Source organism: Mya arenaria, chromosome 17, assembly GCF_026914265.1.
Source record: "Mya arenaria isolate MELC-2E11 chromosome 17, ASM2691426v1".
NCBI classification, from domain to species: Eukaryota; Metazoa; Mollusca; class Bivalvia; order Myida; family Myidae; genus Mya; species Mya arenaria.
This window is the reverse complement of record NC_069138.1, coordinates 32,371,121-32,393,955: the sequence shown is the minus strand read 5'-3', so window position 1 is coordinate 32,393,955 and position 22,835 is coordinate 32,371,121. Positions and strand designations below refer to the sequence as shown.

Genomic DNA, 22,835 nt, shown 5'->3' with positions numbered 1-22,835 from the left:
AAATCTCTTGGTAAAGCCAGAAAGTGTATACTGTTATTTTGGCTCTTAAAAAAAGTTAAAACAAAAGGATTGTTGAAAAATGTATTTCATCATCTACACTGGATATTTAACAATTATTATATTGGATTTGAACTAAAAGCAATGACTTTTAATCTTTTTTTTCAGATACAATGACACAGTGCGACACATCAAAATTGAGCATGATAAAAGCAATGGGTACTACTTGTCAGACACGCGATACTTTCACACTGTGCCGGTATGAACTTTACTTTTATTTTTGTTGTACATACACATAATACTCAGGGATTTAAAAAACCAAATGAGAGCTGAAAATGTCCGATAATTGTTCAGTTGTAGATATTGTTTATCGCTTGGGCATTTGAAATAATAGCTGTAGGAAGTACCTTGAAATGAATATAAATGACTGAAGTAAACATAAATTTCATAAACCCATTTACCGTGCTTTGGGCATGAATACAACATAATAAAATAGAACCCTTGGTATTTTTCAGGATTGACAATTTTCAGTTTCTGTAAATCATAGATATTGGGATGGTTTTGACGACAATTTTTAAACAGAATGAGCTTATAGATAAGCAAAGATTTCAAAAATTTCATTATTAAAGGCAGAATTAATAATATCAATTATTTACTTGAATTTGAGACAGCGCTTTTTTTGCAGTTGAATAAAAACAAACGTCCCTTCAAAATCAATGTTTGACAGAATGGTTCCATTCTATAATTCAGGAGCTGATTGAGTATTACCAGAACCACTCACTGTCTGACAGTTTCCCTGAGGTTACCACGGGCCTCAAATACCCATACAAGACTGTCGCAAGCTCCCCTAGTAAGTAGTACACACAAACTTTAATATTGAAATCCCATTCCCTTTAGCTTATTGGCTTAGGCTAGTTCAGACATTTTCTTATATGACAGTTGGGTCGAATCCACTAACATCTTGAGCCTGAGTCCAAGACTGTAGACTTAAAACTGCAGATTTTACAAGAGCAATTATTGCCAAACTGTAGCTTATAATGAATAATCAGTGTTCTTTAACCAGGTACGCATTCTTTGTGAAATATAGTTCTACTAAACATTTATTTTTTATATTTATTAATGATATATTTATTAATCAGAATTATTTTTCTGAGTCCAAGTCTTAAACTCTAGACTCAAGACGTTAGTGAATAAGGGACCAGGTTACATCATACATGTAGAATTGCTAGTCTCTGGAAACAGCGATGAAGTATTAAAATTTAAAACAAATAGTTGAATCAGGCACTAGCAGACTTATCTTGATAACTTTTTATGCCCCCGAAGGTGGGCATATTAAAATCGCACCGTCCGTCCGTCCGGCTCTGTAACTTTCCCTTGTATGGACAGATTTTAAGATAACTTGCCACATGTGTACCACATACCAAGACGCGTGTCGCGTGCAAGACCCGTGTCCTTACCTCAAAGGTCAAGGTCACACTTAGTGTTTATTCACAATGGAGTGCTGCATATAAGGACATAGAGTATAGGTTGTCGTGTCCGGGCTGTAACTTTCTCTTGTATGGACAGATTTTAAAATAACTTGCCACATGTGTTCCACATGCCAAGACGACGTGACGCGTGCAAGACCCGTGTCCCTACCTCAAAGGTCAAGGTCACACTTAGTGTTTATTCACCATAGAGTGCTGCATATAAGCATAGAGTATAGGTTGTCGTGTCCGGGCTGTAACTTTCCATTGTATGGACAGATTTTAAAATAACTTGCCACATGTGTACCACATACCAAGACGACGTGTCGCGTGCAAGACCCGTGTCCTTACCTCAAAGGTCAAGGTCACACTTAGTGTTTATTCACAATGGAGTGCTGCATATAAGGACATTGAGTATAGGTTGTCGTGTCCGGGCTGTAACTTTCCCTTGTAAGGACAGATTTTAAAATAACTTGCCAAATGTGTTCCACATACCAAGACGACGTGTCGCGTGCAAAACCCGTGTCCCTACCTCAAAGGTCAAGGTCACACTTAGTGTTTATTCACAATGGAGTGCTGTATATAAGGACATAGAGTATAGGTTGTCGTGTCCGGGCTGTTACTTTCTCTTGTATGGACAGATTTTAAAATAACTTGCCACATGTGTTCCACATACCAAGACGATGTGTCCCGTGCAAAACATGTGTCCCTACCTCAAAGGTCAAGGTCACACTTAGTGTTTATTTACAATTGAGTGCTGCATATAAGGACATAGAGTATAGGTTGTCGTGTCCGGGCTGTAACTTTCCCTTGTATGGACAGATTTTAAAATAACTTGCCACATGTGTTCCACATACCAAGATGACGTGTCGCATGCAAAACCCGTGTCCCTACCTCAAAGGTCAAGGTCACACATAGTGTTTATTCACAATGGAGTGCTGCATATAAGGACATAGAGTATAGGTTGTCGTGTCTGGGCTGTAACTTTCCCTTGTATGGACAGATTTTAAAATAACTTGCCACATGTGTTCCACATACCAAGACGACGTGACGCGTGCAAGACCCGTGTCCCTACCTCAAAGGTCAAGGTCACACTTAGTGTTTATTCACAATGGAGTGCTGCATACAAGGACATAGAGTATAGGTTGTCGTGTCCGGGCTGTAACTTTCCCTTGTAAGGACAGATTTTAAAATAACTTGCTACATGTGTTCCACATACGAAGACGACGTGTCCTGTGCAAGACCCATGTCCCTACCTCTAAGGTGAAAGATACACTAAGTGTTTATTCACAAGGGAATTCTGAATATAAGGACATAACAGTGTAGGTTGTCAAGTATGGGTGGTATTTTTTTATGTCCAGAGGAAATTTAAAATAACTTGCCATATGTATTTGACACATAAAGGCAAGATGAACTTTTCATGTACTGACCTTGTTCGTAGGTCAATGTCACATTCGGGGGCATTCGTCACATACTGTGACAGCTCTTGTTCCATAATGGTATACAAGGATGTGATTTGTCCCAAGGCTCTAGGGTTCCCTCCCCTATCCCCCTCTCAAAACAAAGCAGAAAACAGACCTTGTTTTTAGCTGATTATGAAAAGTTAACTGGTTGCTTCTGGTTGTTTGTTATTAATGGCACCCCAGTTTGCTTCAAATTTGAAACAAGGAGAGCCCTCAAAAGAGGTTCTACAGTTTTGTTTCTGGGCTTCACCCCCAATGGAGGCCTATAGCCGCACAAAAGCCCCTTGCTGAAATGGTTCAGCCCTTCAGCTACCAGGTAAATCACATCCCTGAGTATAGTTGAACAATATCTAGGCAATAACCTTGGTTGAATAAAAACATGGTGGAATTGATATATAAAGCATAATTTAAAAGACTACAAGAAACCATGATTGTTCGTTAAGTTGTGAAAATCATTTTACCGAAGAAACATGCAAACTATATGATTTTTTTTTTGTATTTCAGCATGTTGATTTGCTTTATATAATTAAGGAAAACATGCACCTAGTTATATCAAAAGAACTTATTAACCCTATTTATTGATATATTCAACTTTGTATCTGAGAACCATCATTTTATGATAAATGAAGCCATTATACTGAAAACTTATAATGACCTACACTTAAAAAATAAGTAAATGTGGATTATAGTACAAGAGAAAATTTGGGAAAAAAAAAATATTTGTTAAAAAATGAATGGATCATTCTGATCATAGGAATCGTATTACATAATAAAGGATCTTGCTCTTTGATATAATCACTGAAGAATTGATGTGATGCTGAAGCTGTTAACAACTCTTGCAGCCCTCAATACAAAATATAATTGCCTGCTTTGTTTAACAAAAGAATGTATGAATCCGAGTACACATGCGTTTGTATGGCGAGGGTTGTAATTTGGCTTGTAAATTTCTCCATTGGTTTCACAGTAATAAATATTTATATCACGGTGGTTTGGCTCCATGTTAAATAAGCCAATAATCATGGCTCAAGTCAGTGTTTTTCTTACCTTTCTGTGAAATAGGACCAGGGTCGTTCGAATTGTGAAAAAAGTGACTCTTTGAAAAAAATTGCTTGAAATTGAAATTGCTATCCATCACTTATATCGTACAAGATACCAGATACAAGATACCAGATACAAGATACCAGATACATGATACAACACTTTTTTAAACTCGGGTTGGGATAACGAGCAACGTTAGCTTAATAATTACATGGTTAAATACAGTTACACCTATATGAGGGATGTGATTTGTCCTCATATTCAAGAATTTCTGAAGAACTAATGGCTCCAAGGACTTATTTAAAAAGTAGACTGGTTGCTTTTGGTTGTTATTTAAAAAGTAGACTGGTTGCGTTTGGTTGTTATTTAAAAAGTAGACAGGTTGCTTTTGGTTGTAATTTAAAAAGTTGACTGGTTGCGTTTGGTTGTAACTTAATTGATGTTAGTATTGAAACCCCAGTTTGCTTCAAATTAAAGTCAGGAGAGCCCTCAAAAGGGCTTTAAAAAGCCAGTTTTAGTTCTGCAGCAGGGTGCTTCACCCTCCTTGACCCCCATTGAGGGCCTAAATCGCCCACAGAACCCTGGCAAAAAATGGTTTCAGCCCATCAGCTTCTAGGTCAATCATATCCCTGCTCAAGGAAGATATTTAGAACAGTCTATTGACAAAATGATGGAGATGAATAAAGGAAAGTGTAAACAAAATCGGATAAGTAAACTTTGCTATTAATTAAAGTTCTAAGTGTTTGTGAAGTGTTAATAAGCCCAAAATTTTAGGTATCGAAAGTATGCATGCTCTCATTGGAGGTATGGCAAGCATTGTGACCTCTGTCATTCAGCACTTACTTCTCTAAAATTTCTCTTAACCTCTCAAAGATGATTGGCTCATATTTAAGGCTATGTACCAAACTAAGCGTAATTTGATTATCGTAGAAATTTGTAAATTAAAAATGATTAAGTGGTTAAGATTTCTGTCTTTAATCTACTACATAATTATTCAAAATGATTGAAAACCATTTAAACAAAAACTTTTGTATTTTTGACATGTTCTTTATTTTCATACTAATTGATTTAGGTATTGTAAATTTGTATATAAATGATATTGTATTATTGTTGTATTTTTATTGTATTTCCATGTTTCAAATGTTGTAAAGAGCTGTCTTTATCCCTCGCCACTTGAATATAATCACCCAAAATTTCTGCTGCGCATGAATGTATGACCTTCGTACCCGAGTGCTTCAATGTTGTATCATTCATCATTTTCGTAGCCGATGTTGATGAGCTTGAGGACAGAGTTAGTGCCCTTAGCTTCACGCAATCAGGTGAATATGAAAGGAAAAATTGCATCACAGTTTAGGTGTGGTGGAGGATTCTGCAGATGGTTGAATTATTATCACTTTACTACAGATGTATTCAATATAGATTTGTCTATGTTAATTTTGTTGTCTAAAGCCCAACCCTGGAGCACAATTATTTTTCAAAAGGTGTTAATGGTAGCAAAATTCCTTCGAAAAAATGCAGCAAGTTCTATTTACAAGGTGGCAGTCTTATAGGGCCTTTAATTATCACTCCTGTTGGTAATCACTGCTGTCTAAAGTCCCTTATTTACCAATCACATGCTCGGATCAGGCTGATACTGATAGTTGCATTATTTGTGGTTAAATACTCAGGTCAGTGACCATGCTGTTAAAGGAAATTTGTCCTATTTAAAAAGCCAAAGGCTGGGCATTTAATCATCAGATTTGTCCCTTATGAATAGGAGAAAGAAAGCCAAGGACTGTGATTCACATAAAAAAGTACTTATCCATCATGTCAGAATGAGTGCAGGAAATATTTTATTAAGCATGGTTGTGGCTGCATGTATTAGTGACTGCATGTGCCTTTTACATTATGAACAGATCTTCTTATGTCTGATATGATTTATATTGCAAATGCAGCTCCGTTGAATTTCATTATCTGAAATAATTATTTTCTGAACCAGGTTTATATAGGTTTAGTATTGTTTCCTTCTAACTTGTAGCCCCCATTACTAAACGACACAGTTAAAACAATTCATTGTTCATATTTGTAATACCTTCCTCCTTTTCCATTTTTTCCATCATGTTTTATTTTCTCTTCATTATTGTTTGATAATACTGGAAGTATTTATTTGTTTCTCATATTATTTATACTGGATGCCTCAACTATATCCCCAAGATATAACAAACTGTTTATGTATGAGGCTAACATGAATATCATGCTTTTTATAGTAGTGTTCCGATGATCGATGTAAATGGTAAATCAATTGAAAATGTCAACATCGGCGAATACCCACAGTAAATTGTGATTTTGTTATAATCGATTATTGCTGTCTTCTTATTTATTTAAAAAAATTAAATCAAAGTTCTTTTTAACTTCTCTCCAAAATTATTTTTTCCTTTATTTTTTCATGACTAATCAATGACTGCTTAGTTTGCTACATAAACAGCAAAATGCAAAGAAATATGTGTGTGAACAAGCATGGAATTAATAAATAGATTATTAATCAATCAGTTACAATATCCAATAAACAATAGTAAAATTTGGTCCCTGACTCCCAACACTAGACTTCAGACAGTAATTCATTGATCTGTTGTTTGTTTCATTCAAGATTGTTTTTATACGGTTACGAAATGAGTTCATTGTTTCAAATTTTAAAAAAAAAATCGAAAAAGTTTTATTTATTTATCTTAGCTTTATTGCAGTGTAATTTAATGTTAAGTTTGTTTTTAAATACTTTAGGTTTTTTTTAGAATTGAGAATTTTTTAGGATGAGACATGGTGGATAAAAAATATTTCATCCGCTTTAATTCACCTCAGTTCTAAAAATACAAGAATGGAACAGGCTCCATTTAGTTGAAAGGTTCAATTCATCTCATCATTTTATTAAAGAAACAAAAGCCACCGTCACAAAATAAATGCAGATGTGTACATTGTAACCCCTCCCAATGCTAACACAGGCTAACTGTTCTATTTTTAGCACACAATGGTAACATTGCTGCACGAACAGGTCCTAAACAAGAACAGCCTGTCAATGGTAGGGTGCAGTCTTTTTTTCCTTCTTTTATTTACAAACAAGGACTGGAGACTGATAAGTGCATCATTGTTCACATGGATTAAACAAAAAATCACAGTTCTAGCAACATTTAGTAAATATTTTATTTGGCTAAACCTGACAGACTCACAAATTTACCTGAAACCTTAGTCTTTAAGCTTTCCTCATCGTAAAACAATTTCATTATTTTTTCTGTTTTAACTATGGAATCATTTTAATTACGGAAATAAGGGGTCGGAGTCAACAGAAAACGGAAAAAATTAAAACCTATCAACCAATTCGTCTCTCAAAATGCTGGTCAGGTTAGGACAACAAAGTTTTTTTGTTATTGTGGTCTTAGTGAATGTCCAAGAAAGAAATAAGCTGTAAGTGGCACTTAGTTACGAAAGGCTGCATAACTTTATCACCATATATTACTAAATTTACTTAGTATATCCCTAAATGTTGTTCTAAAAACATATTAATAGCAACCAGTAATTGTAATATTAAATATCTATAATTAAGTTATTAATCATATATCTAATATTAGAAATAGATTTTAACAGAAGAATATCCAGGATGTGTCCTTTTATAAAATAATGTCCAAAAATGTGTATATCTTATCATATATTCTTTTAGGTGTAAGGATCCTAAGCTATGCCCAGGCTGTGTATGATTATGCAGCAACTGCTACATCCCAGATCAGCCTGAAGGCAGGTGACCGTTTGGCCGTGCTCAGCAAGACTGGCAGCGACAAGGGCTGGTGGAAGGGCCAACATTGTTCCACAGGAAAGGTGGGGCACTTTAAAATAGCTAATTATTATTAGAATTTATATGCTTAGTTATGAACAGTTGTTGTCAGTGGAATCATTCGTAAACATGCCCTGTCATAGAGAGGTTGTTAATGTGACTACATGTACATTTAGCTGCTAAATTTTAGCAGTTGCAGTTGAGTTTAAAGGGACTAGACACCAGACGATATCGCAAGAAAATAAGAATATTGTTAAACACTTACATAATATTGCCATCTTTGTGTATTGAATCATACTTGATGATGTATCACATTGCTTAAGGAACATGTATATATCACAGTTTTTGCACATTTTTTTAATTTGAAATTAACTAGGGTTGTCTACCACATAATTCCTAGTTAGTTTGAAAATAGTTGGCTATCTTTATCTTGACTCATAAACAGATATGAATTAGTTGGAAAACCATTATGCTCAATAATGAAACTCAGATGAGACAGCAACATGATTGGTGAGTTTATTCTTTGAATCATGTCAAATGATGAATTATCAACCCCCTACTAGCTTGCATTGACAACTCCAACCTGTTTTGAGGAAATTCTGTAACTGCCAATTTTTGGACCATCTGGTGTCTAGTTCCTTTAAAAGTTATTTGCAAACTTTTACATTAGGCTTGTACATGTAGGCTCACGTTGTTCACTTTCCTAGCGCTATCGTACATGTCATTCTTAATGTGTACAATGTACACATACCTTGGTGATTTGGTGCACTAAAAGTAGCCCACGTGTGCAAGTACATGTTGTGTTTTACAACCTCGCCCGTTCGATTTGCATGAAACTTGAATGTATCAAAGATCGCCGTGACAATGCAAGTGAAAATTATTTACGTCATTTGTCAATAGTGCCTTTATTCAGGACATGAAATAACTGTAACCAATTATTAGTTTGCCCAAGTCTGTTCCCTTATTTCAAACAAATATATAAAATCGTTTTGATATCTTTTCAGACTTTACATTTGATAGAAAAGTTCTGGTTTAGAGTTTGAAAGCTTATAGTACCCATTTAATAAATTATCAAGTAATGTTGTGTTTCAGTTGGGGTATTTCCCGTTTGCCTACGTGAAGGAGGAGGAGGAAGAATGAACCAGGTGCCATCTCCTTTTATACACTCTACTTGTGCTTTCATCATTATAATGCCTGTGACATCATCAGTTTGTGTGGTGACATTATCAATCCGTGGGCTGACATCAACAATCAGTGTGGTGACATCAACAATCGGTGTCATGACATCATCAATTTGTGTCATGACATCATCATTCTGTGTGCAGACATCCTTTATGTGCTGACATCATTAGTTTGTGTATTGACATCATCAGTCTGTGGGATGACAACACCCTTTGTACTGACACCTTCAGTATATGTCATGACATCATCAGTCTCTGTGGTGACATTATTAGGCTGTGTGCTGATGTCACCAGCCTCGAATGACTCCCAAGTATCTGTGATGTCGCCAATTCATGAGTGAAGTCATCACAACCCGCGCACACATTGCTGGCCAGGACGTTCGGCCTGTGGACTCACTGTAGACTGGTATCACTCATCACATACATAGTTGCATTTAACTACCACACTGATCGCATTGCCATACTGTATGTTACAGATTAAGTCTTCTTTTTTGCCCGTTCTGAAACTGTTTAATCACTGTTCATTGATGAGGAGCAAACTCTGATCAGATATCCCCTGTCTTAAGATGCAGCAGTTAACTGTATAATCTAAGTAAAACATGGTGTGGATATTGCCTATGTAAAAAAAACTTGATTTTGTACTGATTTTTGCAGAAATTGATTTAATAACAAAGTGGTAATGTTTACTATGTTACATGTTGTTGGCAGAACGGATGCCTATTTTGAACACTTTACTTACTCTTACTGAATTACTGTGTGTGTTATACCTGTTAGTGAAAGTACGCTATCATGGATAAAGCATTCTAAACATATTGAGTTCTTTGCAGATATAACATATTGATTAATAAAGCTTACCTCATTTAAGCTGTCATAATATGTATGTTCTGTCTCATTGCTTGATGATTGAGATTGCAATTTACGGAAAATGTGACATTTGTAAGGCAGATTATGAATCTGAAATAAATGGATGCTTTAGAGAGAAAATGAACAATTGCATTGTACAATATCTATCCATAAATCACTTGTATCGGGTATATGTATATGTGTTTTTCTGTCATGTTTGGAATATGTACATGTAATACATGACAATCATAAAATGTGAGTAATATCTCATTCATTAAGGGACACACTGTTGGTCCAAGGGGAGGTAACTATTCCTGATCTTTAGCCAGTCAATTACTGTAGGTAGCTGAAAATTTAAAACTTGACAAATATTAAATTTCGAACATTTGGCAAAGATTACCGGTATGCTACAGCGTAACAATTTGAGACCACCTGAATTTTTGCCAAAATAATGGATCTGATGATAAATGAACAATCTATAGAACAAAATTAAGAGGAGGACGTTGACACGAACAAAACCTTATTGTAGATACTGAATTTCTGTAGATTTTTACTTTGTAAAAACTTTGTCCAAAAAATGCTTGGACTACGATCAGTAAAGTTGTGACATTTTGTTTATAGATTTTTTTCTCTAGGCAGTTATTTTTTTTGATATTTTTATGTTAATTTACTGTTATTCATGTGGAAATAGACATGTATGTTTTAACTGTTCAGGTTCTTATTGTTATTTTACATTTTGGTGCACTGTGAAAGAAGTTTTCTTAATTGTGTTTACCAAAATGTGTTTATTGTTATTTTATTGTGTTCTATATCTTTCCATTAGTAATTCAAAACAAGAACTGTAGCAGAATGACTCGTATTTTTCAAATTCTAAAAAAGAATCATAAATTTCCAAAAATAATGCTTTCAAGTTATTTTTTTGTCAAAAATGTGAAATCTAATAATCTGTACAGTTGAAATAATTGCTTGTACTCAGTAACTGGCACTTATATTTTGTTGTCTGCTCAATTTATACTAATTGAATTGTATCCAGCTATAAGGCTTAAATATTTCGTTGAATCTATAAAAATATCTTGAATATCTGTTTTTTATGGAAATATTAATCTAGGTTGATGCTTAGAACTATTAGCTGGAGCCAAATGTTTCTATTGTTTTTTATGAAACAGAACTTATAGATACAGCTTCTTTATAAAGGGACTGGCTCATGGTTTTGGACCAATTTTTGTTTCAAGAAAATGCATCTGAAAACTCTAATATTATAACTTTTTTATTTTTTGATACAGAAATTGCAGAAAAAAATACAATTTAAGTATAAAAAACACCTGGTGTTAGTGGGGAGTGAAACCATCGCTGGTAAAGTAGAATTTTTATTAAAACTGACAAAAACCGCAGGCCCACAAGGACTATAACATAAACTCAAGGATAATTTAACTTTTAAGCCTTTTGTTGAAAAGCATTACTAGCGCTTTCCCAAATCATGGACGTCAAAGGCGTTATTTTAGAATATATCAACATTTGTCGCCACCAGCATCTTAATATTAACAATCCTAATAATTTGCAACACATTTTTTTTATTTTTTTAAGTGCATTTTACAAAACATGAGCGGGTCCCTTTAAAAAGATGCTTAAAATAAATTTATAAGCCAAGCCCATGGTTAGTGCAAACAATATTATTATACCTATAAGCAATGTCTACCATTTTTTTAATGTTATAACAAATCATTATCTTCTTTTTCAACAGCCAAACACAGTCCATATATTGTTCTTGCATTAAAGTTGTTTTTATTGCATTGCATTGGTTGCCCTTATAATGGGAATCCCAAAGCAAATATCTTTCAGAGCCAAAATACATGTAAATTGTGAAGATGTTTAAATCATGCTATTTGTAGCGTACATATTGATGTAAGTGAATATTAAGTATGTTGTGCTTGTTGGGATCGAAATTGTTTTGCAAAATGTCTTAATTTAAAAATGAAGCTTAAAGTAAAGCTGTTAGCTTGAATGGTCAGTTTGTGTAATTGATTGATATATTTACATTGACAAGTACTTATATATGATAAAACAATATTGTTCCTTTTTCCATTAACATCGCTGACCGAATTCCGGGCATAGTAGTATTTACCTTTAAACATAACTACTTTTCAAACTTAAACAATTGAAAATACTTAAAATCTCGAAAAATCAATGTGTTCAAATTTGTGTCATTTTTACAAATTTAAGATTTTTGAAGATGCGACTTAAATCCTTTATTGAAAATGAGTGTTATTTAATTAAGTTTATAAGAAAACCATGTAACTTTCTTAATTTTTGAATGTTGAAAATGTTTCAATAAATGTTGTATTCTAGATGATAAAGAAATCAGTGTATTGTTTCACAGTTTATATTATACTACATGTTGTATACCCAAGTATAAAGACCGTTTTTTCCCTTCGACATACCATGTATACATTGATTTATTATGTGTGTTTTTTATACATTCTGTCACAAAAAAGTGAATTATCTGTTGTAATTGCCTTTACTGGATTTTTCAATACCATTTTGAATTTGTCAAATCACCTAGTGATCGTCTTTGTCCGTATAGTTGCCAAACAGTCGAATGAAACTTGAAATAAAACAGCATGGGCTTACATGATCCAGTTTTGTCATGTTTATAGGTCTTGTGAGGTTGCAGTAAATGACAAGCTGGATTTAAACCTGTCGGCAGCATTATTGCTTGTATACATGTGAGCTAACTAGTTTGAAAGAGAACAATCGCTAAGGCCACCATTAAATAAATACTTTCTTTGGCCTTATTTTGAAAAAGAACTGTCAATAAGGCCACCATTAAATAAATACTTTCTTTGGCCTTATTTTGAAAAAGAAATGTCAGTAAGGCCACAATTAAAAACTGCTTTCTTTGGTTTTACCTTGAAAAAAAAACTGTTGCTTAGGTCACAATTAAAAAAACTTTTGGCATTAAATAACAAACAAAAAACTGTCGATAGTTAGTTTATCCAAGTTTATATGTGAGCGTGTTAAATATGTTACATACTGTATTCCTTTGTTATATTATAATTTAAGAAAATTATTTGTATTATATTTTATTTTATTGAACTTTTCTGTTTGTTAAATTATCTATTATATTTCATTTAGTGCTAACATTTAAATAAATGTGTAAAATCAAACTAGTCTTTGTTTTTATTGCTTTAATATTATTATGGTTGAAAAAAAGAAACAGGCATTTTCGTAGCATTGAGGTCTGCTAAAAACTTGAAACATGTTTTGTTGAGCATATGTACCCATTACACTGGATGAAATCTTCTTTTGTGTCAATTATTCTGACCTAGTTTCATCAGGATTTGGGGTGGTATTCAATATTGGTCTTAATTGGATCCAAGAACGATGTAGCTAATTGGATTACTTGTTATTAATAACTGAACAATAGAATGAATGAAGTCAATGATGAATGACCATAGGATTAACTTAAGATGAACATTGAATACCAGCTTTGGCCTATGTTTGATTTAGTTTTCTAGTTGTGAAAAATAGTTGATGCTGGACTTAATTTAGACTAGAATTCTGACAAAAGATTGAGCAAAAATGGTACAAGGTTTTCCCACGATTTCACTTTGTAATGTAGTATGACCCAATATTAAACAGTATCAATCTTGTCCATAATTTCATTGTGACAAAGATTTGATTAAGTTTTACCAAGATTTAACATAAATGTGGCAACAATGTTCAGAGAAACTGCAGTAATCTTCCAGGTAATCAAACTCTTCCGGCATACATGCCACAAGTATTGTAAGTCTGTAATGGATTAAGTATGCTAGCTGATTATATCAATCAAATTATAACTTGTTACATTTTTTGTATTGGATGAAGCATGCTAGCCTATCAAGTCTACCAGCATTCCCAAGGTCAGGGAAAAGTAAGGGATTTTTTTTTTGAAGGGTAGGGAAATGTCAGGGAATTATAAAATTTGGTCAGGGAAATTTTGAACCGGAGATCGAGGGCTGTGGGAACAATTTGTAAAATAGCAAAAATAAGGCGATGGCAGTTCCTTCTTTTCCGTTTAATTCAAATTTCTTTTAACATTTTTTTATTGGCGCTAGTTATTAAATTATATTTCCCATCTTCAAAATCATTAAAGAAGATGGAGGCTAACTTTATTAACTATGCTCATAGATGACCAATTAAGCTCCTATGAATATGGATAGTTTGGTCGGGGAATATGCCTACCACTATGCGTTAGTTTTATCACGATCGAACCTCTGATGAAGGAGAATGTGAGAACCCTGTCAACTTAAGTTTTAACTAAGCCCTAACTGTTAACTTTCTATTTTCTGTTAAAGACTATTAACACTGCCTTTAAGGCAGTTTTCATTATTTTAGGCAATTCGTCTATTTCAGCATCAAGTTTTATGTAATAATGTAAGTGGTGAAATGTTATGAGTTGTGTGAAACATGTCTCCATTTTGTAAGTCTATTTGTCTCAGTCTGTTTTGTGAGTCTATTTGTCTTGGTAGACAGAATAACATGTGTCCGTTTTGTAAGTCTATTTGTCTCCGTCTGTTTTGTGAGTCTATTTGTCCTGGTAGACAGAATAACATGTGTCCGTTTTGTAAGTCTATTTGTCTCCGTCTGTTTTGTGAGTCTATTTGTCCTGGTAGACAGAATAACATGTGTCTGTTTTGTAAGTCTATTTGTCTCCGTCTGTTTTGTGAGTCTATTTGTCTTGGTAGACAGAATAACATGTGTCCGTTTTGTAAGTCTATTTGTCTCCGTCTGTTTTGTGAGTCTATTTGTCCTGGTAGACAGAATAACATGTGTCGGTTTTGTAAGTCTATTTGTCTCAGTCTGTTTTGTGAGTCTATTTGTCTTGGTAGACAGAATAACATGTGTCCGTTTTGTAAGTCTATTTGTCTCCGTCTGTTTTGTGAGTCTATTTGTCCTGGTAGACAGAATAACATGTGTCTGTTTTGTAAGTCTATTTGTCTCCGTCTGTTTTGTGAGTCTATTTGTCTTGGTAGACAGAATAACATGTGTCCGTTTTGTAAGTCTATTTGTCTCCGTCTGTTTTGTGAGTCTATTTGTCCTGGTAGACAGAATAACATGTGTCGGTTTTGTAAGTCTATTTGTCTCAGTCTGTTTTGTGAGTCTATTTGTCCTGGTAGACAGAATAACATGTGTCCGTTTTGTAAGTCTATTTGTCTCAGTCTGTTTTGTGAGTCTATTTGTCCTGGTAGACAGAATAACATGTGTCTGTTTTGTGAGTCTATTTGTCTCAGTCTGTTTTGTGAGTCTATTTGTCTTGGTAGACAGAATAACATGTGTCGGTTTTGTAAGTCTATTTGTCTCAGTCTGTTTTGTGAGTCTATTTGTCTTGGTAGACAGAATAACATGTGTCCGTTTTGTAAGTCTATTTGTCTCAGTCTGTTTTGTGAGTCTATTTGTCCTGGTAGACAGAATAACATGTGTCGGTTTTGTAAGTCTATTTGTCTCAGTCTGTTTTGTGAGTCTATTTGTCTTGGTAGACAGAATAACATGTGTCGGTTTTGTAAGTCTATTTGTCTCAGTCTGTTTTGTGAGTCTATTTGTCCTGGTAGACAGAATAACATGTGTCTGTTTTGTAAGTCTATTTGTCTCAGTCTGTTTTGTGAGTCTATTTGTCCTGGTAGACAGAATAACATGTGTCTGTTTTGTAAGTCTATTTGTCTCAGTCTGTTTTGTGAGTCTATTTGTCCTGGTAGACAGAATAACATGTGTCGGTTTTGTAAGTCTATTTGTCTCAGTCTGTTTTGTGAGTCTATTTGTCTCAGTCTGTTTTGTGAGTCTATTTGTCCTGGTAGACAGAATAACATGTGTCGGTTTTGTAAGTCTATTTGTCTCAGTCTGTTTTGTGAGTCTATTTGTCTTGGTAGACAGAATAACATGTGTCCGTTTTGTAAGTCTATTTGTCTCCGTCTGTTTTGTGAGTCTATTTGTCCTGGTAGACAGAATAACATGTGTCCGTTTTGTAAGTCTATTTGTCTCAGTCTGTTTTGTGAGTCTATTTGTCCTGGTAGACAGAATAACATGTGTCTGTTTTGTAAGTCTATTTGTCTCCGTCTGTTTTGTGAGTCTATTTGTCTTGGTAGACAGAATAACATGTGTCCGTTTTGTAAGTCTATTTGTCTCCGTCTGTTTTGTGAGTCTATTTGTCCTGGTAGACAGAATAACATGTGTCGGTTTTGTAAGTCTATTTGTCTCAGTCTGTTTTGTGAGTCTATTTGTCTTGGTAGACAGAATAACATGTGTCCGTTTTGTAAGTCTATTTGTCTCCGTCTGTTTTGTGAGTCTATTTGTCCTGGTAGACAGAATAACATGTGTCTGTTTTGTAAGTCTATTTGTCTCCGTCTGTTTTGTGAGTCTATTTGTCTTGGTAGACAGAATAACATGTGTCCGTTTTGTAAGTCTATTTGTCTCCGTCTGTTTTGTGAGTCTATTTGTCCTGGCAGACAGAATAACATGTGTCGGTTTTGTAAGTCTATTTGTCTCCGTCTGTTTTGTGAGTCTATTTGTCCTGGTAGACAGAATAACATGTGTCCGTTTTGTAAGTCTATTTGTCTCAGTCTGTTTTGTGAGTCTATTTGTCTCAGTCTGTTTTGTGAGTCTATTTGTCTCAGTCTGTTTTGTGAGTCTATTTGTCTTGGTAGACAGAATAACATGTGTCGGTTTTGTAAGTCTATTTGTCTCAGTCTGTTTTGTGAGTCTATTTGTCTTGGTAGACAGAATAACATGTGTCGGTTTTGTAAGTCTATTTGTCTCAGTCTGTTTTGTGAGTCTATTTGTCCTGGTAGACAGAATAACATGTGTCTGTTTTGTAAGTCTATTTGTCTCAGTCTGTTTTGTGAGTCTATTTGTCTTGGTAGACAGAATAACATGTGTCGGTTTTGTAAGTCTATTTGTCTCAGTCTGTTTTGTGAGTCTATTTGTCCTGGTAGACAGAATAACATGTGTCTGTTTTGTAAGTCTATTTGTCTCAGTCTGTTTTGTGAGTCTATTTGTCCTGGTAGACAGAATAACATGTGTCTGTTTTGTAAGTCTATTTGTCTCAGTCTGTTTTGTGAGTCTATTTGTCCTGGTAGACAGAATAACATGTGTCGGTTTTGTAAGTCTATTTGTCTCAGTCTGTTTTGTGAGTCTATTTGTCTCAGTCTGTTTTGTGAGTCTATTTGTCTCGGTAGACAGAATAACATGTGTCGGTTTTGTAAGTCTATTTGTCTCAGTCTGTTTTGTGAGTCTATTTGTCTTGGTAGACAGAATAACATGTGTCGGTTTTGTAAGTCTATTTGTCTCAGTCTGTTTTGTGAGTCTATTTGTCTTGGTAGACAGAATAACATGTGTCCGTTTTGTAAGTCTATTTGTCTCAGTCTGTTTTGTGAGTCTATTTGTCTTGGTAGACAGAATAACATGTGTAGGTTTTGTAAGTCTATTTGTCTCAGTCTGTTTTGTGAGTCTATTTGTCTTGGTAGACAGAATAACATGTGTCTGTTTTGTATGTCTATTGTCTCAGTCTGTTTTGTGAGTCTATTTGTCTCGGTAGACAGAATAATATGTGTCGGTTTTGTAAGTCTATTTGTCTCAGTCTGTTTTGTGAGTCTATTTGTCCTGGTAGACAGAATAACATGTGTCGGTTTTGTAAATCTATTTGTCTCAGTCTGTGTTGTGAGTCTATTTGTCTTGGTAGACAGAATAACATGTGTCGGTTTTGTAAGTCTATTTGTCTCAGTCTGTTTTGTGAGTCTATTTGTCTTGGTAGACAGAATAACATGTGTCTGTTTTGTAAGTCTATTTGTCTCAGTCTGTTTTGTGAGTCTATTTGTCTTGGTAGACAGAATAACATGTGTCGGTTTTGTAAGTCTATTTGTCTCAGTCTGTTTTGTGAGTCTATTTGTCCTGGTAGACAGAATAACATGTGTCTGTTTTGTAAGTCTATTTGTCTCAGTCTGTTTTGTGAGTCTATTTGTCCTGGTAGACAGAATAACATGTGTCTGTTTTGTAAGTCTATTTGTCTCAGTCTGTTTTGTGAGTCTATTTGTCCTGGTAGACAGAATAACATGTGTCGGTTTTGTAAGTCTATTTGTCTCAGTCTGTTTTGTAAGTCTATTTGTCTCAGTCTGTTTTGTGAGTCTATTTGTCCTGGTAGACAGAATAACATGTGTCGGTTTTGTAAGTCTATTTGTCTCAGTCTGTTTTGTGAGTCTATTTGTCTTGGTAGACAGAATAACATGTGTCCGTTTTGTAAGTCTATTTGTCTCCGTCTGTTTTGTGAGTCTATTTGTCCTGGTAGACAGAATAACATGTGTCCGTTTTGTAAGTCTATTTGTCTCCGTCTGTTTTGTGAGTCTATTTGTCCTGGTAGACAGAATAACATGTGTCTGTTTTGTAAGTCTATTTGTCTCCGTCTGTTTTGTGAGTCTATTTGTCTTGGTAGACAGAATAACATGTGTCTGTTTTGTAAGTCTATTTGTCTCCGTCTGTTTTGTGAGTCTATTTGTCCTGGTAGACAGAATAACATGTGTCGGTTTTGTAAGTCTATTTGTCTCAGTCTGTTTTGTGAGTCTATTTGTCTTGGTAGACAGAATAACATGTGTCTGTTTTGTAAGTCTATTTGTCTCAGTCTGTTTTGTGAGTCTATTTGTCCTGGTAGACAGAATAACATGTGTCGGTTTTGTAAGTCTATTTGTCTCCGTCTGTTTTGTGAGTCTATTTGTCTTGGTAGACAGAATAACATGTGTCCGTTTTGTAAGTCTATTTGTCTCCGTCTGTTTTGTGAGTCTATTTGTCCTGGTAGACAGAATAACATGTGTCGGTTTTGTAAGTCTATTTGTCTCCGTCTGTTTTGTGAGTCTATTTGTCCTGGTAGACAGAATAACATGTGTCGGTTTTGTAAGTCTATTTGTCTCAGTCTGTTTTGTGAGTCTATTTGTCCTGGTAGACAGAATAACATGTGTCTGTTTTGTGAGTCTATTTGTCTCCGTCTGTTTTGTGAGTCTATTTGTCTTGGTAGACAGAATAACATGTGTCGGTTTTGTAAGTCTATTTGTCTCAGTCTGTTTTGTGAGTCTATTTGTCTTGGTAGACAGAATAACATGTGTCCGTTTTGTAAGTCTATTTGTCTCAGTCTGTTTTGTGAGTCTATTTGTCCTGGTAGACAGAATAACATGTGTCTGTTTTGTAAGTCTATTTGTCTCAGTCTGTTTTGTGAGTCTATTTGTCTTGGTAGACAGAATAACATGTGTCGGTTTTGTAAGTCTATTTGTCTCAGTCTGTTTTGTGAGTCTATTTGTCCTGGTAGACAGAATAACATGTGTCTGTTTTGTAAGTCTATTTGTCTCAGTCTGTTTTGTGAGTCTATTTGTCTTGGTAGACAGAATAACATGTGTCTGTTTTGTAAGTCTATTTGTCTCAGTCTGTTTTGTGAGTCTATTTGTCCTGGTAGACAGAATAACATGTGTCGGTTTTGTAAGTCTATTTGTCTCAGTCTGTTTTGTGAGTCTATTTGTCTCAGTCTGTTTTGTGAGTCTATTTGTCCTGGTAGACAGAATAACATGTGTCGGTTTTGTAAGTCTATTTGTCTCAGTCTGTTTTGTGAGTCTATTTGTCTTGGTAGACAGAATAACATGTGTCGGTTTTGTAAGTCTATTTGTCTCAGTCTGTTTTGTGAGTCTATTTGTCTTGGTAGACAGAATAACATGTGTCCGTTTTGTAAGTCTATTTGTCTCAGTCTGTTTTGTGAGTCTATTTGTCTTGGTAGACAGAATAACATGTGTAGGTTTTGTAAGTCTATTTGTCTCAGTCTGTTTTGTGAGTCTATTTGTCTTGGTAGACAGAATAACATGTGTCTGTTTTGTATGTCTATTGTCTCAGTCTGTTTTGTGAGTCTATTTGTCTCGGTAGACAGAATAATATGTGTCGGTTTTGTAAGTCTATTTGTCTCAGTCTGTTTTGTGAGTCTATTTGTCCTGGTAGACAGAATAACATGTGTCGGTTTTGTAAATCTATTTGTCTCAGTCTGTGTTGTGAGTCTATTTGTCTTGGTAGACAGAATAACATGTGTCGGTTTTGTAAGTCTATTTGTCTCAGTCTGTTTTGTGAGTCTATTTGTCTTGGTAGACAGAATAACATGTGTCGGTTTTGTGAGTCTATTTGTCTCAGTCTGTTTTGTGAGTCTATTTGTCTCGGTAGACAGAATAACATGTGTCTGTTTTGTAAGTCTATTTGTCTCAGTCTGTTTTGTGAGTCTATTTGTCTTGGTAGACAGAATAACATGTGTCGGTTTTGCAAGTCTATTTGTCTCAGTCTGTTTTGTGAGTCTATTTGTCCTGGTAGACAGAATAACATGTGTCGGTTTTGTAAGTCTATTTGTCTCAGTCTGTTTTGTGAGTCTATTTGTCTCAGTCTGTTTTGTGAGTCTATTTGTCCTGGTAGACAGAATAACATGTGTCTGTTTTGTAAGTTTATTTGTCTCCGTCTGTTTTGTGAGTCTATTTGTCCTGGTAGACAGAATAACATGTGTCGGTTTTGTAAGTCTATTTGTCTCCGTCTGTTTTGTGAGTCTATTTGTCCTGGTAGACAGAATAACATGTGTCGGTTTTGTAAATCTATTTGTCTCAGTCTGTTTTGTGAGTCTATTTGTCCTGGTAGACAGAATAACATGTGTCGGTTTTGTAAATCTATTTGTCTCAGTCTGTTTTGTGAGTCTATTTGTCCTGGTAGACAGAATAACATGTGTAGGTTTTGTAAGTCTATTTGTCTCAGTCTGTTTTGTGAGTCTATTTGTCCTGGTAGACAGAATAACATGTGTAGGTTTTGTAAGTCTATTTGTCTCAGTCTGTTTTGTGAGTCTATTTGTCCTGGTAGACAGAATAACATGTGTCGGTTTTGTAAGTCTATTTGTCTCAGTCTGTTTTGTGAGTCTATTTGTCTCGGTAGACAGAATAATATGTGTAGGTTTTGTAAGTCTATTTGTCTCAGTCTGTTTTGTGAGTCTATTTGTCCTGGTAGACAGAATAATATGTGTCCGTTTTGTAAGTCTATTTGTCTCAGTCTGTTTTGTGAGTCTATTTGTCCTGGTAGACAGAATAACATGTGTAGGTTTTGTAAGTCTATTTGTCTCAGTCTGTTTTGTGAGTCTATTTGTCCTGGTAGACAGAATAACATGTGTAGGTTTTGTAAGTCTATTTGTCTCAGTCTGTTTTGTGAGTCTATTTGTCTCGGTAGACAGAATAATATGTGTAGGTTTTGTAAGTCTATTTGTCTCAGTCTGTTTTGTGAGTCTATTTGTCTCGGTCTGTTTTGTGAGTCTATTTGTCTTGGTAGACAGAATAACATGTGTCGGTTTTGTAAGTCTATTTGTCTCAGTCTGTTTTGTGAGTCTATTTGTCCTGGTAGACAGAATAACATGTGTCGGTTTTGTAAGTCTATTTGTCTCAGTCTGTTTTGTGAGTCTATTTGTCCTGGTAGACAGAATAACATGTGTCGGTTTTGTAAGTCTATTTGTCTCGGTCTGTTTTGTGAGTCTATTTGTCCTGGTAGACAGAATAACATGTGTCGGTTTTGTAAGTCTATTTGTCTCAGTCTGTTTTGTGAGTCTATTTGTCTCAGTCTGTTTTGTGAGTCTATTTGTCTTGGTAGACAGAATAACATGTGTCGGTTTTGTAAGTCTATTTGTCTCAGTCTGTTTTGTAAGTCTATTTGTCTCAGTCTGTTTTGTGAGTCTATTTGTCTCGGTAGACAGAATAACATGTGTCCGTTTTGTGAGTCTATTTGTCTCAGTCTGTTTTGTGAGTCTATTTGTCTCGGTAGACAGAATAACATGTGTCGGTTTTGTAAGTCTATTTGTCTCAGTCTGTTTTGTGAGTCTATTTGTCCTGGTAGACAGAATAACATGTGTCCGTTTTGTAAGTCTATTTGTCTCAGTCTGTTTTGTGAGTCTATTTGTCCTGGTAGACAGAATAACATGTGTCTGTTTTGTAAGTCTATTTGTCTCCGTCTGTTTTGTGAGTCTATTTGTCTCGGTAGACAGAATAACATGTGTCAGTTTTGTAAGTCTATTTGTCTCAGTCTGTTTTGTGAGTCTATTTGTCCTGGTAGACAGAATAACATGTGTCCGTTTTGTAAGTCTATTTGTCTCAGTCTGTTTTGTGAGTCTATTTGTCCTGGTAGACAGAATAACATGTGTCTGTTTTGTAAGTTTATTTGTCTCGGACTGTTTTGTGAGTCTATTTGTCTCGGTAGACAGAATAACATGTCGATTTTGTAAGTCTATTTGTCTCAGTCTGTTTTGTGAGTCTATTTGTCTTGGTAGACAGAATAACATGTGTCTGTTGTGAATGTCTATTTGTTTCGGAAGAAAAACAACAACCAACTTCTTCAAAAGTTTTTTAATAAAAAAACAACAACATTGAAAAACTGAAAATATTTTGTATAATATGAAAACAAATTGTCAAAATATGTATATTTGGTCAAAAAGTATATGAAAGACAATGTTCAAAAGACAATATTATCACATAAACCATGAACACTTCTGTGTTTAGTAGCATTAGCTATTCAACATTCAAAAGTTGTATGTATAAAATGAAATATTCACAATGTAGACATGTAAACAATGAGCATTTGTATTCTTACTTGCAAAGACAATACAACTGCATGCATATATATAACATTAAAGCAGTTTAATAGTAAAAGTTCAACATTCTTGTACTAAATACAAGGAATTAGCATGCATTTTAAATCTGCTTTTATGAATTTCACAATAATATTATGCAAATCTACAGTGCCATAAATACACATGAACATCATGAAATAATGAAAACCTGAGATCATAGAAACAAATGTAAATAAATATCATTCAATAAATAAAGTACAAGGTTCCTGAAAGCAAAATAAAAAGATATTTACTTTTACTGATTATGCATGTAACCTTTTTTATCAAAGTTTATCATAAACAACACCATCAAAAAATATAAATACACAGTCCTAAATAGCATTTGATATTAAACATGTTTCACAGGCGTCCATA

General features: G+C 34.6%; 1 protein-coding gene across 7 annotated transcripts in view; it reads left to right on the top strand.

The window, feature by feature from the left end:
• The window catches only part of LOC128222975 (proto-oncogene vav-like), a 55,062-nt gene extending 42,111 nt beyond the window's left edge, over positions 1-12,951 (top strand). For 5 of the 7 annotated variants that reach the window (XM_052932182.1, XM_052932180.1, XM_052932181.1 and 2 more), the window contains 6 exons: positions 166-256; positions 748-847; positions 5,230-5,283; positions 6,960-7,016; positions 7,653-7,807; positions 8,856-12,951. In XM_052932182.1, the coding sequence (XP_052788142.1) occupies positions 166-256; positions 748-847; positions 5,230-5,283; positions 6,960-7,016; positions 7,653-7,807; positions 8,856-8,903 (505 nt within the window). In that variant the 3' untranslated portion in view covers positions 8,904-12,951. Of the gene's footprint in view, positions 1-165; positions 257-747; positions 848-3,430; positions 5,284-6,959; positions 7,017-7,652; positions 7,808-8,855 lie in introns of those variants that run through there. The other 2 variants (XR_008259260.1, XM_052932185.1) reach the window with 2 other exon arrangements.
• Positions 12,952-22,835: the final 9,884 nt, after the last annotated feature.